The following is a 14,372-nucleotide window of genomic DNA, read 5'->3' as shown; positions in this document are numbered from 1 at the left end:
ATGTTCAGGCCTTAGCCAATCGGTTTGTGAGATTGGATATTTTGGAGCCCAGTCGGGTCCTAGCTTGTGTGGTTTCTTGGTCTTCCTTGTTTGATGCATCAGAGAGAGTCAATATAATGATCCTCATTTGTTTGTACTCAAGGACAGGGGTCAGCACAGTGATGTCATAGATGTGACTATTGGTGATAATAAGGTATTGAGGATGCAGGGCCTGATATGTGTGCCCAATGTAGATGGGCTTCGGGAGTTGATTCTAGAGGAGGCCCACAGCTCGCGGTATTCCATAATCCATTCGGGTGCCGCGAAGATGTACCAGGATTTAAGACAACACTATTGGTGGAGGAGGATAAAGAAAGACATAGTTGGGTTTGTAGCTCGGTGTCTCAACTATCAGCAGGTAAAATATGAGCATTAGAGGTCGGGTGGCTTGCTTCAGCAGATAGAGATTCCAGAGTGGAAGTGGGAGTGGATCACCATGGATTTCATATTTTGGCTCCCACGAACTTTGAGGAAGTTCGATGCTATTTAAATGATCATGGATCGGCTAACCAAGTCCACGCACTTCATTCTGTTGAGAACTACCTATTCTTCAGAGTGATTGGCTGAGATTTACATCAGGGAGATTGTTCGCCTTCATGGGGTGCCAGTTTCTATCATTTTAGACAGAGGCTCACAGTTTACATCGCAACTCTGGAGGGACGTGTAGTGAGAGTTGGGCACTCAGGTTGAGTTGAGCACAACATTTCACCCTCAGATGGACGGACAGTCCAAACGCACTATTCAAATATTGGAGGACATGCTACGCGCTTGTGTCATTGATTTTGGGGGTTCATGGGACCAGTTTCTGCCACTCGCGGAGTTTGCTTACAGCAACAATTATCAGTCGAGTATTCAGATGGCTCTGTATGAGGCTTTATATATGAGGCGGTGTAGATCTCCAGTGAGTTGGTTTGAGCCGGGAGAGACTAGGCTTTTAGGCACAGACTTAGTTCAGGATGCATTGGATAAGGTGAAATTAATTAAGGAGCGGCTTTGCACGACGCAGTCAAGACAAAAGAGTTATGGTGATAGAAAGGTCTGTGATGTGTCTTACATGGTTGGAGAGAAGGTTTTGCTGAAGGTTTCACCCATGAAGGGTGTTATGATATTTGGGAAGAAGGACAAGTTGAGCCATCGGTTTATTGGGCCGTTTAAGGTGCTTTGGAGGACTGGGAAGGTGGCCTGTGAGCTTGCTTTGCCACCTAGCTTGTCAGGTGTGCATCCAATATTTCACATTTCTATGCTCCAGAAGTATATCAGCGATCTGTCTCATGTCTTGGATTTCAGCATGGTTCAGCTAGATGGTGATTTGACTTATGATGTGGAGCCAATGGCTATTTTGGAGCGACAGGTCTGAAAGTTGAGATCTAAGGATATAACTTCAGTAAAAGTGCAGTGGAGAGATCAGCCCATAGAGGAGGCTACTTGGGAGACTGAGCGGGAGATGCGGAGCATATATCCATACCTATTTGAGACTTCAAGTATGTTTCTAGCCCCGTTCGAGGACGAACGTTTGTTTAAGAGGGGGAGGATATAACCACCCAGCCAGTTGTTTCGAGAGTTATAGGCTTATAGCCCCGTTCCCCAATTTACTGCTTCTTTTGTGTCCTTTAGCTGTATTTTGACTTACCGGGTTAGTCGGTTCGGGTCCAGAGTGGTTTTGGAGTGAATTGAGACACTTAGTCTCTTATGAGAAGGTTTAAGTTGGAAGAGTTGATTGGATGTTAACTTATGTGTAAATGACCTTGAATTTGAATTTTGATGGTTCCGTTAGCTTGGTTAGAAAATTTTGGACTTAGAAGCGCATCCGGAATGTGATTTGGAGGTCTGTAGCAAAATTAGGCTTGAATTAGCGAAAGTTGGAATTTTGGTGATTTTGGTCAGCAGTGAAAATTTTGATATCGGGGTCAGATTAGATTTCTAGAAGTTGGAGTAGGTCTGTGGTATCATTTTTGACTTGTGTGCAAAATTTGAGGTCATTCAGACGTGGTTTAGCGGGTTTCGGCATCGGTTGTGGAATTCGGAAGTTTAGAAGTTCTTAGGCTTGAATCCAAGTATAAATTGGCGTTTTGATGTTGTTTTAGTGATTCAAAGGCTCAACTAAGTTCGTATGATGTTATAGAACGTGTTGGTATGTTTGGTTGAGGTCCCAAGGGCCTCGGGTTGATTTCGGGTGGTTAACGGAACAAGATTTAAGTTTGAAGGGTTGCTGAAGTGGTCTGGTTTTGGTGTTTTCGCCCCCGCGGTGGGGAGCCTGAAAGTGCAGACCACAGAAGCGAAGAGGTGCTCGAAGGTGCGGGCAAGAATGGTTTGGTCTGGAAGCGCAGATGCGAGGGTCGGTGCGCATCTACGTAAGCGCAGATGCGGAAAAGGCGAAGGAGGCAGGATCACAGAAGCGGGCGGGGTCCACAGGTAGGCACCCGCAGGTGCATATGATCAACCGCAGATGCGGAATCTAAGAACATAAGTGGGTTCCGCACCTGTGATGGATTTTCCGCAGGTGCGGCGTTGCAGAAGCGACATTTGGACCGCAGCCGCGGTATCACTGGGCAGAATGTATAAATAGAGGACTTCGTGATTTTTCCTCATTTCCACAATTTTCAACTCGTACTTTGGATCTTTTGAGGTGATTTTTGAAGGGGATTCAAGGATTTTCACTGAGGTAAGTCCCTTGAGTCTAGTACCCTTAGCTATGGTGTTTTCCTGTTGATTTCTCATCTAATTAGTGGGATTATGAAGTGAAAATTGGGGGTTAGAGCTTGGGATTTTAGAGAGTATAATTTGGGGATTTTAGGGGCCTAATGATGTCTAATTTTGATAAATTTGGTATGGTTAGACTCGTGAGTGAATGGGCTTTTGGGTTTTGTAACTTTTGTTGGATTTCGAGACATGGGCCCGGGGGCCGGGTTTCAGCCGATTTCGGATTTTAGCTATGAATTTGGTGTTTTTATTGTGGAATTGATTCCTTTAGCCTATATTGATCGTATTGTATTGCTTGTGGCTAGATTCGGGTCGTTCGAAGGCCGAGTCGAGAGGCAAGGGCATTGCGGAGTAGGATTTTTGCTCGGTTGAGGTAAGTAACTCTTTCAAACTTGCTTTTGAGGGTTCGAAACCCCGAACCACATGTTGTGGTTGGTATTGAAATGACGCACATGCCAAGTGACGGGCATGCGGGTGTGGGCCGTGAGAATCGTGACCTGGTTCATTCCATGGCACCGTTTAATGACTTTTCTTGTTGATATCCGTGTTTCCATTATGTGATAAAGTAATTGAGCTGTAAAGCATGCTAGATATCATATTATGGCTTCACGCCGATACTGTTGGGACCCTTAGTGATCGTTTCTTGCTGTCATTTCACTGATTTCACTGTTATTTTGTACTCAGTCATATTCATACATTTCATATCATATCTCGATCTTAGTTGTTATTATTGGCATAGCATATCATTGTTTTCAAGCTAGTTTCTATGATATTGTGAGCCCGTGGGTGAGACTAGAGAGTGATGACTGAGTGAGACCGAGAGCCTGATTATGAGTGATTGTTATAGGATCGGGCTGCACACCGCAGCAGATATATTGATTATGATAATGCTTGGGCCGTAGGACCCCCTCCGAAGTCTGCACACCCCCAGTGGGCGCGGATGATATTATTGAGGGATGAATTTCCCTGGACATAGATTTGTCCGAAGTATTGATATCTAGAGATGGATTTCTCCGCAGGGTTGGATTACCTTTTTTCCTCGGTACCGGGTGACTTATATTTAGTGATGAGTATGTTCCGTGATGGATTTCCCTGAGCTGGATGGCCATATACAGTACCGAGTGGTTGAGTATTTATATATATACCTGGAGATGGATTTCTCCTCAGGCTTGAATTGTCCTTTTTCCTCGATACTAAGTGACTCTCAGTCAGTATTATATATGTTCCGAGATGGATTTCCTTGGGTTGAATGGCCATATTCAGTACCGAGTGGTTGAGCACTTGAGAATGGGAGTACATTGTGCATTTCACACAGTCGGTGCATTGTCATGTAGATGCAGTTGAGTTATATATCTTAAACTGTTCAGATCTGTATTTACCTCATTACTTTGAGTTGTCTATTTAACTAAAAGCATGCCTACGTTTCTGTACATTATTTCTATTATATCTGTTGAGGTTGAGTTCGTCACTACCTTTCAGTTCATAGTTTGGACTCATTACTTACTGAGTTGGTGTACTCACGTTACCTCCTGCACCTTGTGTACAGATCCAGGCACTTTTGGTCCCAGTGGTAGTCGTTGATCGATGCTTCATGCTTTAGGAGACTATCGAGGTATCTGTACGACGTTCACAGGCCTTGGCTCTCTATCTCTAGATGTATTTCAGTTTGTTTTCTTAAACATTGTAATAAACTATGTTCTCCTTTAGACGCTCATGCACTCAGTGACACCCTGGTTTGGGCTGGATTGTATCTTATCCTGGAATTTCTTACGTTTCAAATAGTTTCTTTACATATTAAAAGCTTCCGTTAATGTTTTCAAACTTACTTTTGTTGTGTTGGTTGTTGAGTTGAGGCTGGCCTAGTTCCACTATAGGTGCCATCACGACGGGTCAGATTTTGGGTCGTGACACTAAGTAACCTAAACCGGTCAAATATTACGTATAATCTGTGCACCCACTCATCACCTTGCGTACACGGATTTCACTTAGCACAGTGGAATCAAACAATACCAATCCTAAGGGGTAGTTCCCCCACACGAAGTTGGGCAAGACACTTACCTCAATTAAGCCAATTCAATACTCGAAAATAGCTTTTCCCTTATAATCCACCTCCAAACGGCTCAAATCTAACCAAAATCGACTAAATAACATTAAACAAGCTAGGGAATTCAATTGCAATAGATAAAGTTAAGATTATTACACTTTTCCCAAAAATTTAACAAAGTCAACCCGGGGCTCGTCCGATCAAAACCCGGGTCCAATGGTAGATTCCGTCTACCCATAACCCCACGAGTTCATATATGTGATTTAGTCCAAATAGACTCTCAAAACTCAATTTCTATTTTTCAAAAAGTTGATAAAATTTCATAAATTTCTACTTTGATTCACATGATTTTGATGTTAAAATCTTATCTAAGTTGATGGAATATAATTAGAAATAGATTAGGATCACTTACCTAAGGTTTATAGGTGAAAATCCCCTCCCCAAATCACCTTCTATCAAGTCTAGGGTTCAAAAATGAGAGAATGAACTCAAAATCCCGTATCCTAACTATTAGATTAGTGCACATGTTGCAGTTGTGACATGGGTTCGCAATTTCGAACCCTCACAATTATGAACAAAGCCTTGCAATTGCGGCACTGAAGGCTTGAGGGACTCAATTGTACTCATGCTATATTTCTGCACCTTGTGTAGATTTTAGAGTTAAACTGTTGCGATGTTGGAGAGTGAGCATTGAAGACATCAACGTTGCAGTTATTGGCTACCATTTTGTACATGGTAGTTTAGAACTTGTACTTCTATTTATGTATATTCAAATGGATAATATATTTTCTTTATAGCAACATCGTATAAATATTTTTTAGTTTCTGATGGCTTGTGGCATCAGTTTTTGGAGTAATTTATATTAAATTTTGCGTTCTTATTTTATTAAATATTTAATGAACTTCAATCCGATTGCCTTTTATGTTGGTTGGTTCGCCTAGCGGGTTGAGTTAGATGTTATCACAATTTGATAGAATTTAGGCCGTGACAGAAGTATACTGACAACTGCAGTAGCAGTCAAACTGAGAATTTTATGCTTGAAAGGAAGTGTGCAAGTGGTCAATGCATCACTAGCCTAATCATTATTTAAGATAAATTCATTTGTAATATATTTAAATATAATATCTAATTATTTCTTTTAAAATTTACATTAATTACTTTTTAAATAAAAATAAAGGTACATAATCAGATACATATATAAACTTACTTTTCTATGATTCAATTCTTACTTATCTAGATTACAAAAATAAGATACCACAAAATATGTATCCAAATTTCCTTCTAACAAAAAATATGTATCCAAATTCAAACATTTCACTCTTAGGGTGTGTTACGAAAGAAAATATTTTTCATCAAAAATGTTTTCCATGACAATGTTTTCTTGAAAAATGAGTAGCTTTATCATTTATTTTTCCTTGTTTGGTTGGTGAGTGAATTTTTTTTCCGAAAAATATTTTCTAGTGTTTGGTTAGAGAGTATAAAATAATTTTAGAAAAATAAATTTTTTGTGCTACTCTCCCCAATCCACCTTCCCCAAAATCTTCATGTTTCCTGTACTCCTTCCTTCCCCCTCTCCGACTCTATTTTCTTCGAGAATTTAATCATTTTTTTCTTCAAAATTCACACAAACCCAAAGGAACTAATGTGCTACTTTACTTATTTACACAATTTTAACGTTGAAATTTGAGCTCGATAACTAAAAAAAAAATACTTTATTCTGTTGAAAAAGAAAACATCATTTCTACAACATGAAAAGAAATTACTCATTTTGTTAAATAAAAGAAAATACTTTTTCTTCTTCATGAAAAAATACTCTATTTGTTGAAATGAAAGAAAATACTTTCTATATCATGAAAGGAAAGTACTCGTTTTATCAACGTGAAAGAAAATACTTTTTCTACATCATTAAAAGATATACACATTTTTTTGAAATTAAAAAAAGTACTCTAGTTACAACATGAAAAGAAAGTACTTTTAAAAGTAATTCTATTTAGGGTGGGGGTAGGGGTGGGTTGGTGGGGTTGGTAGGGATGGGGAATAAGTGGAGTAGGTTTACAACTTGTTTGGATGGTTGTAACCTATTGTATCGTATCACATTGTTACTTTAAATACGATGTTTGTTTTGGTTGTTACTTAAATTTTATTGTATCATATCGTTAAATCCATTGTAACATAACGATGAAATGTGTTACTTTATTTAACGACCGATTTGGTGTGGTTGCGTCATTATCTAGTATTTTTCTCTCATCTCATCCTTCACTATTATTAAATTAATTTTATTTTATTATTTACCCTACATTTTTATATAATAAGTTTACCCCGTATTATAATTTTTCTTTATAATATTGCAAATTTATTCTTCATATTGCTGGTGCATAATATCATGAAACAACGACAAACGATACAATCAATCTAAACATTGTATTCGTCAAACGATACACTACAAGACAATACAATACAATACAATACAATACAATACATTATGTAATGATGTGTAACAACCATCCAAACAAGCTGTTAAGTTTTGAAAAAATATTTTCCTTTTTTTGATTAGGGAAAATATTTTTCTCCAATTGAAAAAAATAAGTTAATGAGAAAAATATTTTCCAAAATACTTAAACCAACTAAACATTACAAAATCAAAAAAGAAAAACAAAAAGAAACGAAAAAAAAAATTATGCTTTTCTCTAACATTATTTTATCCGTTCCAAACAACCATGTACTAGGGTTTAAGCTTCAACGTCGATTTTTAGTTTCCTAAAACCCTTGTGAAGTTGGGTCCGGCAAAATCATGGCTGCTGTGGAGATAGACCTGGGGAAGCTTCCATTTGACATTGATTTTCATCCATCGGATCACCTCGTTGCTGCTGGTCTCATCTCCGGTGACCTCCTCTTGTATGTTCACGTCACTAACTCTCTGCTCTAAAACCCAACAAGTTTGTAATTGAGTTTTAGTTGATTAAATTAATTGGTTTTGGGTTGCGCCAAACAATGAATGTTTACTGAAATTTATCTGTCTCCTGCAGGTATCGTTACATTGCTGATTCTCCAGCCCAAAAGTATTTATAAAAGTCCCCCTTTTTTTTCTCTTCTTATCTTCTTTCAGTTCATTGTTGGATGGTTTTGGTTAATGGTTTATTCTGAATTGTGCAAATGTTTTTTTTTTTGGTTTGTTCAATAATAGGTTGTTAGAAGTTAAAGCTCATAGTGAATCATGTAGAGCTGTTCGGTTTATCAACGAGGGCCGTGGTAATTTATTTATACATACCCTGCTGGTCCTTTTTTAGTTTGTAATTCGAATATGTGTTCTTTTTCTTGTTGGTTAAAGTATTTACTCGCCGATGACTCAGAGGTGGATCCAGGATTTGAACATTATGAGTTCTGGATTGTCTCATAACTGGATTTTAGGACAGTGACTTCAAGTGCTTTTAATTTATCTTATGAATTTAATTTATCATACATATTTAGTGGATTTCTTAGCACATATTCAGGGTTTGAGCTAAAGCTACTAGGCTCTCCTGAACCCATATCTCAAAGCCTAAACTCGCCCCTGCAACAACTTGTGCAAATTGACACCCTTTATCAGTTGGACAACCAACACTAAAATGAAGTAGGAACTCTCATTTTCCAGCACCTGTACTTTGACTTTTGTAAACAGAGAACCAAGGTATTCAATTTTGGGTTTTTTTTGGGGGGGGGGGGGGGTGTGACTTGGGCCAGATTTTTATTTGGTTCTATTACTTCGATTACTTTCTTGTTCCGTTTGCTTCAATGTAGTGGTTACTGCTAATTTGATTGTTTCTGCTTAAACCGAATACGGGTACAGCAATTGTGACAGGATCTCCGGATTTTTCTATTCTTGCAACGGATGTTGAGACCGGTACCGAAATTGTTCGCCTGGAGAATTCCCATGAGTGAGTTCTATAACTTAAGTATTAGTGATGACATGTAATTGCGAGTTGGACATTTATTAAATATATTGCTCTTTAGACGTTCTCATAGAAAGGTCACTTTTGGATTCAGGGCTGCTGTTAATCGAATAGTTAATTTGACGGAGTCTACTATTGCTTCTGGAGACGATGAAGGATGCGTTAAGGTGAAATCAGTGTATTCAATTTTTTTCCCTAACCGAAGAAGGCTAAGTTAATTGAGGATTCTAAAAATATAAATGCTTTTTGGTTGTCTCTTCAAATTGGGAATTTTGAAGTTATTAGTAAAATAGTCAGCATTCTGTCATTCACTATTTAACTTGACTAATAACAGGAACAACAACAATAACTGCGCCTTAGTCCCAAACAAGTTGGGTTCGGCTATATGAATACTCGGACTATGTTATTCCATTTAAACTCATCTCATGTCAATATTATGCTAATACAAATAGAATCTCTTGACCAAGTGTAGCATCAAACCATACCGTACTTGTTAAGTTGTTTGCTTATCACACAATTTTAGATTGCTTGATTTACTATCGATATAAAGTAGCAATGGCTTCAAGGTGCAGACAAACTGGTCTGTTCACCACTGTTACTCTGAGTTGTGCTGTCAGCAACCTTGCGAACCTGGTGCATGGAATCATAAACTTTCTCTCTTTGAAAAGGAATTTTGAATAAACAAAACATTCAAGTGTTCAAGCATCGATACCTTATTTTCTCAATACAGTGCATGTGTAAATACTGCTCCTTCACATTCCTTATTAAAAAATTTGGCTCCTTCATGTTCATGATCACTGTTTCGCTCTTACTTTTTTTATTCTTCTTTAATTCTGTGGCTGAGATATAAAGACAAATAAAAGAACAGATGTATGCCATAATGCTACTTATATTACAATTCAGAGCTTCATTGGTCTTTCTGAATGCCCTATCAAGATTGCAGTCAATAGTCCACATGCATAAATATTTGGCTTTAGCGGACTTGGGACTAACAGAAACTTGAATTATTAATCTATCTTGCAGGTATGGGATACCAGACAACGCATCTGCTGCAATTCTTTTAATGCACAGGAAGAATACATTTCAGACATTACTTTTGCAGCCGATCCCATGAAACTATTGGCAACAAGGTAATTAGTTCTCTCTCTCTCAAAAGCATGCATGCGCTCAGTGGTTGTAAACTGTAACTATTTTAGAGAGATCTTTAATTAAGTGAGGATGAGGCACTCAAAGCTTTCAGCCCCCCTCCCCCCCCCCCCCACCAAAAAAACAAACCACACACACACAAAAAAAAAAATCCTGTTTGACTTATCATCCTTACTAGGAGATGGCTAGATATGACTCTTTTGCTGGTTTTACCTTTGAATTTGAGTAGCTAGCATTTGTTGTATTTGTCATGTTTGTAATTAGTGGTAAGTAATACACTGGTACTAGATCTAACTCTTTACGTGCGAGGAGTAATGAGGATTTGCAAATCTTCTTTTGGTTCAGAAGATACCACGGAATTGACATTTTCTAAGGCGATGAAAAGGAAAGGCAGGATCCTTGCTGTTCTTTTGTTAAGTCTATTTTTTGTGTACATTGATCTAATTTGCAGGCAGTTTTTTAGGATGGTTTTTGTTGCTCTGTCATCCTGGACATCTTTTTTACTACGTTTTTCTCAAAAGGTGAAAGGGGTTCGTGCCGTACTGTTCACTTGATGCAGTCATAATTTATTAAGATTTATTTGAATTGGTTACTCCTGGTTTATGTACAATGCCAGAATTAGAGTTCAAGTGCTCCATTATTTCTTTTCCCAGTGTTCTGCTATTTCCTTAACTGTAGGGCTTGTGTTCTAGATATTTTCTTTCAGCAAAATGTTTAACCACCAAAAATGTTAGAATGCCTTTTACGTCAGGAAAATGATTAACTTTCTCTTTATTCTGTTACGGTCGGGCTCATGTGCTGCTAACTTTGGCTCATCTTAAGCAGTTCATTCTCGTGAAGTTTAATTTAAGAAGTTCATTGTAATTATCTGAATTGCAAACTCTTCTCTTCTCTGTAGTGGCGATGGGACACTTATTGTATGCAATTTAAGGAGCAATAAGGTATTGTAATCCTTTTGGTTGCTCTTGAAATAAAAACTATACGTACTGACATTAGTTCTCATCACTTTAAAAATTGATACATATTCCATATCTCAATTTCAGATCCAAACTCGTTCTGAATTTTCTGAAGAAGAGCTGCTTTCAGTGGTGATTATGAAGGTAATAATTATTCTGTATGTAATTTGCCTTACACCTTCTCTTGTTGAGCTTTGAAGACAATGTCTCCATGTCTTTGAATATTGTATTGTACTTGATTATCTGCATCCGATTTGCTAGGGTCAATGTGATTGTAATTCTTTTCCTTTAAATCTCTTTTGGTCAACTTAATTCTTACTGTGTTGCGGTGATACTGTATGGGGACTCTAGAGGGTTTTTCATCTCTATATTGTTTCTTCTTTAGATTTTCTATTCAATTGTTATCCACAAAATACTGTCTCTAAGCATTCTTCACTCGCTTTTGGCGTATTACATTTATTTTTCCCATTGTTGTCTTCAGAATGGTAGAAAAGTAATTTGTGGTACTCAGTCTGGAACTCTGTTACTCTACTCATGGGGTTTTTTCAAGGATTGCAGGTATTTCTCCTATTTCTATTTCACCTCTTGAACTTCTTGTCAGGAGTTGATTCCAATATATTCCATTTCTTGTGATTTTCAGTGATCGCTTTATCGATCTATCACCGAACTCTATAGATGCATTACTGAAAGTAAGTGTCTACTGTAGTTTTTTTGATTAGGGTATCTACAGTAATTTCTTTTCCCGAGAATTTAAACTTGAACTTAGCTTTATAATCATACATGGAAAACTCAAAATGTTCTTTTTCCTTCTGGATAAGCTTGATGAAGATAGAGTAATAACTGGGTCAGAGAATGGAATTATCAGGTGAGAAAACTCTCTATGGTGGTACAAGACTTGATTTTATTTGACAAATAAAATTCAAATTTTTCCTTGAGACATTGCTTCTTTTTGGTGTAGTCTGGTTGGCATATTACCAAACAGGATTATTCAGCCAATTGCTGAGCATTCAGAATATCCTGTTGAGCGTCTTGGTATGATTTTAAGTTGAAAATTTGGAATTTTGTAGTTTATATTTGACACTGAATCTGTATATGTGCCCATGTAATGGAGTGTTTCATTGCCAGCAGCTTTATACTTCTATACTTCACATTTCTATTTGTTGGCTTTGCTTAGATATGCATCCTTCAATAATTTGTACTTATAAATTGTATTGACATTTTCCCATTCATGGTGCCTTATGATGTTGCAGCTTTTTCTCATGATAAAAAGTATCTTGGAAGTGCATCACACGACCAGTTACTGAAAGTCTGTAAATATCTCTGTATCCCCTGCAATATTTTCTTTGAAATTTTCAAGGAGATTGTGAATGTTAGGAAGTTGGACCACTAATGGTTCTACTGCTCCTTTTTCCTTTTACCTAGCTGTGGGATCTGAATGAGTTGCTGCAAGATTCTGCGGATGGTGAGAAGAATGATTCAGCTGCTGAAGACAGTGATACCGATGGGATGGATGTTGATGATAATGCTCCAAAATCTTCCAAAGGTATATATAATATTTCACATTCCTGAGTGGGGAAATTATGCTTTCATGTGTGGTAAAGGATATGACATTTGTGACTGGAAGATACAAGGTATAGGGGTCGAAGTTCCTGAGGTTCCCTACTTATTAATACGCGTTTAATTCCCAAAGCTTGTGTTTCGTCCCCTTGTCAAAGTTGTTTATATGGGCCACTTTCTTATAAGTTTCATGCCTTTTTCTTTTTGTTTCCTATAAACTAGAGTACTATATCTTAAAAATGTTCTTTATTTCGTGTTTTCTGGTGGGTTAGGGAACTGTCATGGATATTATTATCGTCATTAATGTATTCAAACAAGACATCCATGTCACGTTGTTTATGCTTATATTATCAATAAATATTAAAGGATTTTGAATGTGAAGGCATAATTGTACCTTTTCTAGTCTTTACTCTTTGGTAAGTGGATAGTCTAAGCTATTAAATTTATTAGTTCATTGATTGATGTCATTTTCAGTATTATTGTTCCATTGTTATTCTAGTTCTGACACATACCGGATGAGGAACTTATAGATGAGTTCCCTAACATTCGAGAAGTAGATTTTAGGGCTCCACTTTTTGTTTCTGTGAGTTTGAGAACACAGAAATGCTGCTCAATGTTGTTTGCTCTCTAACCACTTTGTAATGAACTCTGTTAACTCATAACTGGTCCTAGGAGCAACATAACTGCTATTCTTTCAATGATCTGTAAAAGGTCTTTTTTTTTTTTTGGCGTAACTAAGGCTCGACCTTATTACTAGACTAATTGACTACAAAATGGTAGGTCTTTTTAGGTGCTTAGTGAATCACCTTGACACAATAAAAGTTACTCTCAACTGCCCCTCATATGTATCTCTTACCATGTTGTCTATCCCTCTACGTTATTAAAAAAAAATAATAGTCTATATCCTTCAACTTTTTACTTTTGCTCTTTCTGCAGGGAGCAAGAAGAAAAATGTAAATAAAGGGAAAGATCCTGTGATTTCGAGCGATTTCTTTTCAGATTTATGATTCAATGTCTCATTGGCCTTGGAAGGGCACAACCAATGGCTATTCAAGCAAAAATAGTTCATCAATTGTGTCATTTTGAGTGCTTCTTGTGTAGCTGTCACGTGAACTGGCCACTATGGATAGAAAAGAGGTATAAGTTAAAAATGATGCTCCCTCCCCTGCTCCAGTGTTTCCCCCCACATTAATTTGATGCTGAGGTCTCTGATGCTTCTGGAGGCGTGTATTATACAAGTTTTTGGAGAATCCAATGGTTAGCTTTAATTAATTTCTTTGAGAAATGTTGATGCGATAAGTTTTAATTCTGTTGATAGGCTTATGTAGTATTGGTGCATTGATCTTTGGAGGAATCAATATATCCATCCATGTAATGGAATATTTAGTCCCTGTAGAAAGAGAGTTTTTATCTATTGACCTCTGTTTGACTGTATCTCTGCTGAAGTTTCTTTTTTGGTACATTGGAAAAGACTAAATAAACTTGTTAAAATCTTTCATAAGCTACATTGCTCAACAATAGCCCTAAGAGGGTCATACTAGATGTGCTCATCGTCAATAAGCTTGACAGCAAAATAAGCTTGACAGCAAGTAGACAGTTTGTTTCCACTTCCAAATCTTTGTATCCCAGGTCTTTTTTCCAGCTTTATTCCTTGTTTGATACTCCTTAATTTTGTAACAAGGCTTGTAGTAGGCTTTAACTTATCTGAGAATCCTGGCATCCATTTACCATGGTGAAATTGGTCATCTCGAAAAATTCCTCCAAAAGTAGCATCTTTATTGCTACTTAGGTACCAGGACCAAAACATTTTCAATAGAATTCTTAATGTTATCAGCCGAAATAAACTAAAAAGAAAGGCAAAATACATAGTTTACCCATCAAATTTGTACTGAAATCTCTGTTACACCTTTTTTTCACGGGTAATCTTTTGCATACCCAACCTTTTAAAAGTGTGTTGAAAATACACCTTTTTTGATTATGTGTCACTCGTGTGTTTTACAC

At 37.4% G+C, this 14,372-nt stretch overlaps 1 protein-coding gene across 1 annotated transcript; it reads left to right on the top strand.

Annotated features, from left to right (window-relative positions):
* The first annotated feature begins 7,493 nt into the window (after nucleotides 1–7,493).
* LOC107764931 (WD repeat-containing protein 55) lies at nucleotides 7,494–13,803 on the top strand. Its single transcript, XM_016583509.2, has 15 exons — nucleotides 7,494–7,678; nucleotides 7,810–7,842; nucleotides 7,968–8,032; nucleotides 8,610–8,697; nucleotides 8,807–8,879; nucleotides 9,736–9,842; nucleotides 10,757–10,799; nucleotides 10,902–10,958; nucleotides 11,296–11,372; nucleotides 11,455–11,503; nucleotides 11,633–11,679; nucleotides 11,773–11,846; nucleotides 12,065–12,120; nucleotides 12,237–12,357; nucleotides 13,308–13,803. Exons 1-15 carry the CDS (start codon nucleotides 7,575–7,577, stop codon nucleotides 13,376–13,378), a joined length of 1,065 nt encoding a protein of 354 aa, XP_016438995.1. The 5' UTR covers nucleotides 7,494–7,574; the 3' UTR covers nucleotides 13,379–13,803.
* The last annotated feature ends 569 nt before the right edge of the window (nucleotides 13,804–14,372 follow it).

Source organism: Nicotiana tabacum, chromosome 3 (genome assembly GCF_000715075.1).
Source record: "Nicotiana tabacum cultivar K326 chromosome 3, ASM71507v2, whole genome shotgun sequence".
Lineage (NCBI taxonomy): Eukaryota > Viridiplantae > Streptophyta > Magnoliopsida > Solanales > Solanaceae > Nicotiana > Nicotiana tabacum.
This window is presented reverse-complemented; position numbering and strand designations above follow the sequence as displayed.

Coding starts and splice junctions, on each gene's coding strand:
- LOC107764931 (XM_016583509.2), top strand. CDS start 7,575: ATGGCTGCTGTGGAGATAGACCTGGGGAAGCTTCCATTTGACATTGAT. Junction 7,843..7,967: donor GCTGATTCTCCAGCCCAAAA/GTATTTATAAAA, acceptor GTTCAATAATAG/GTTGTTAGAAGTTAAAGCTC. Junction 11,373..11,454: donor GGTTTTTTCAAGGATTGCAG/GTATTTCTCCTA, acceptor TGTGATTTTCAG/TGATCGCTTTATCGATCTAT.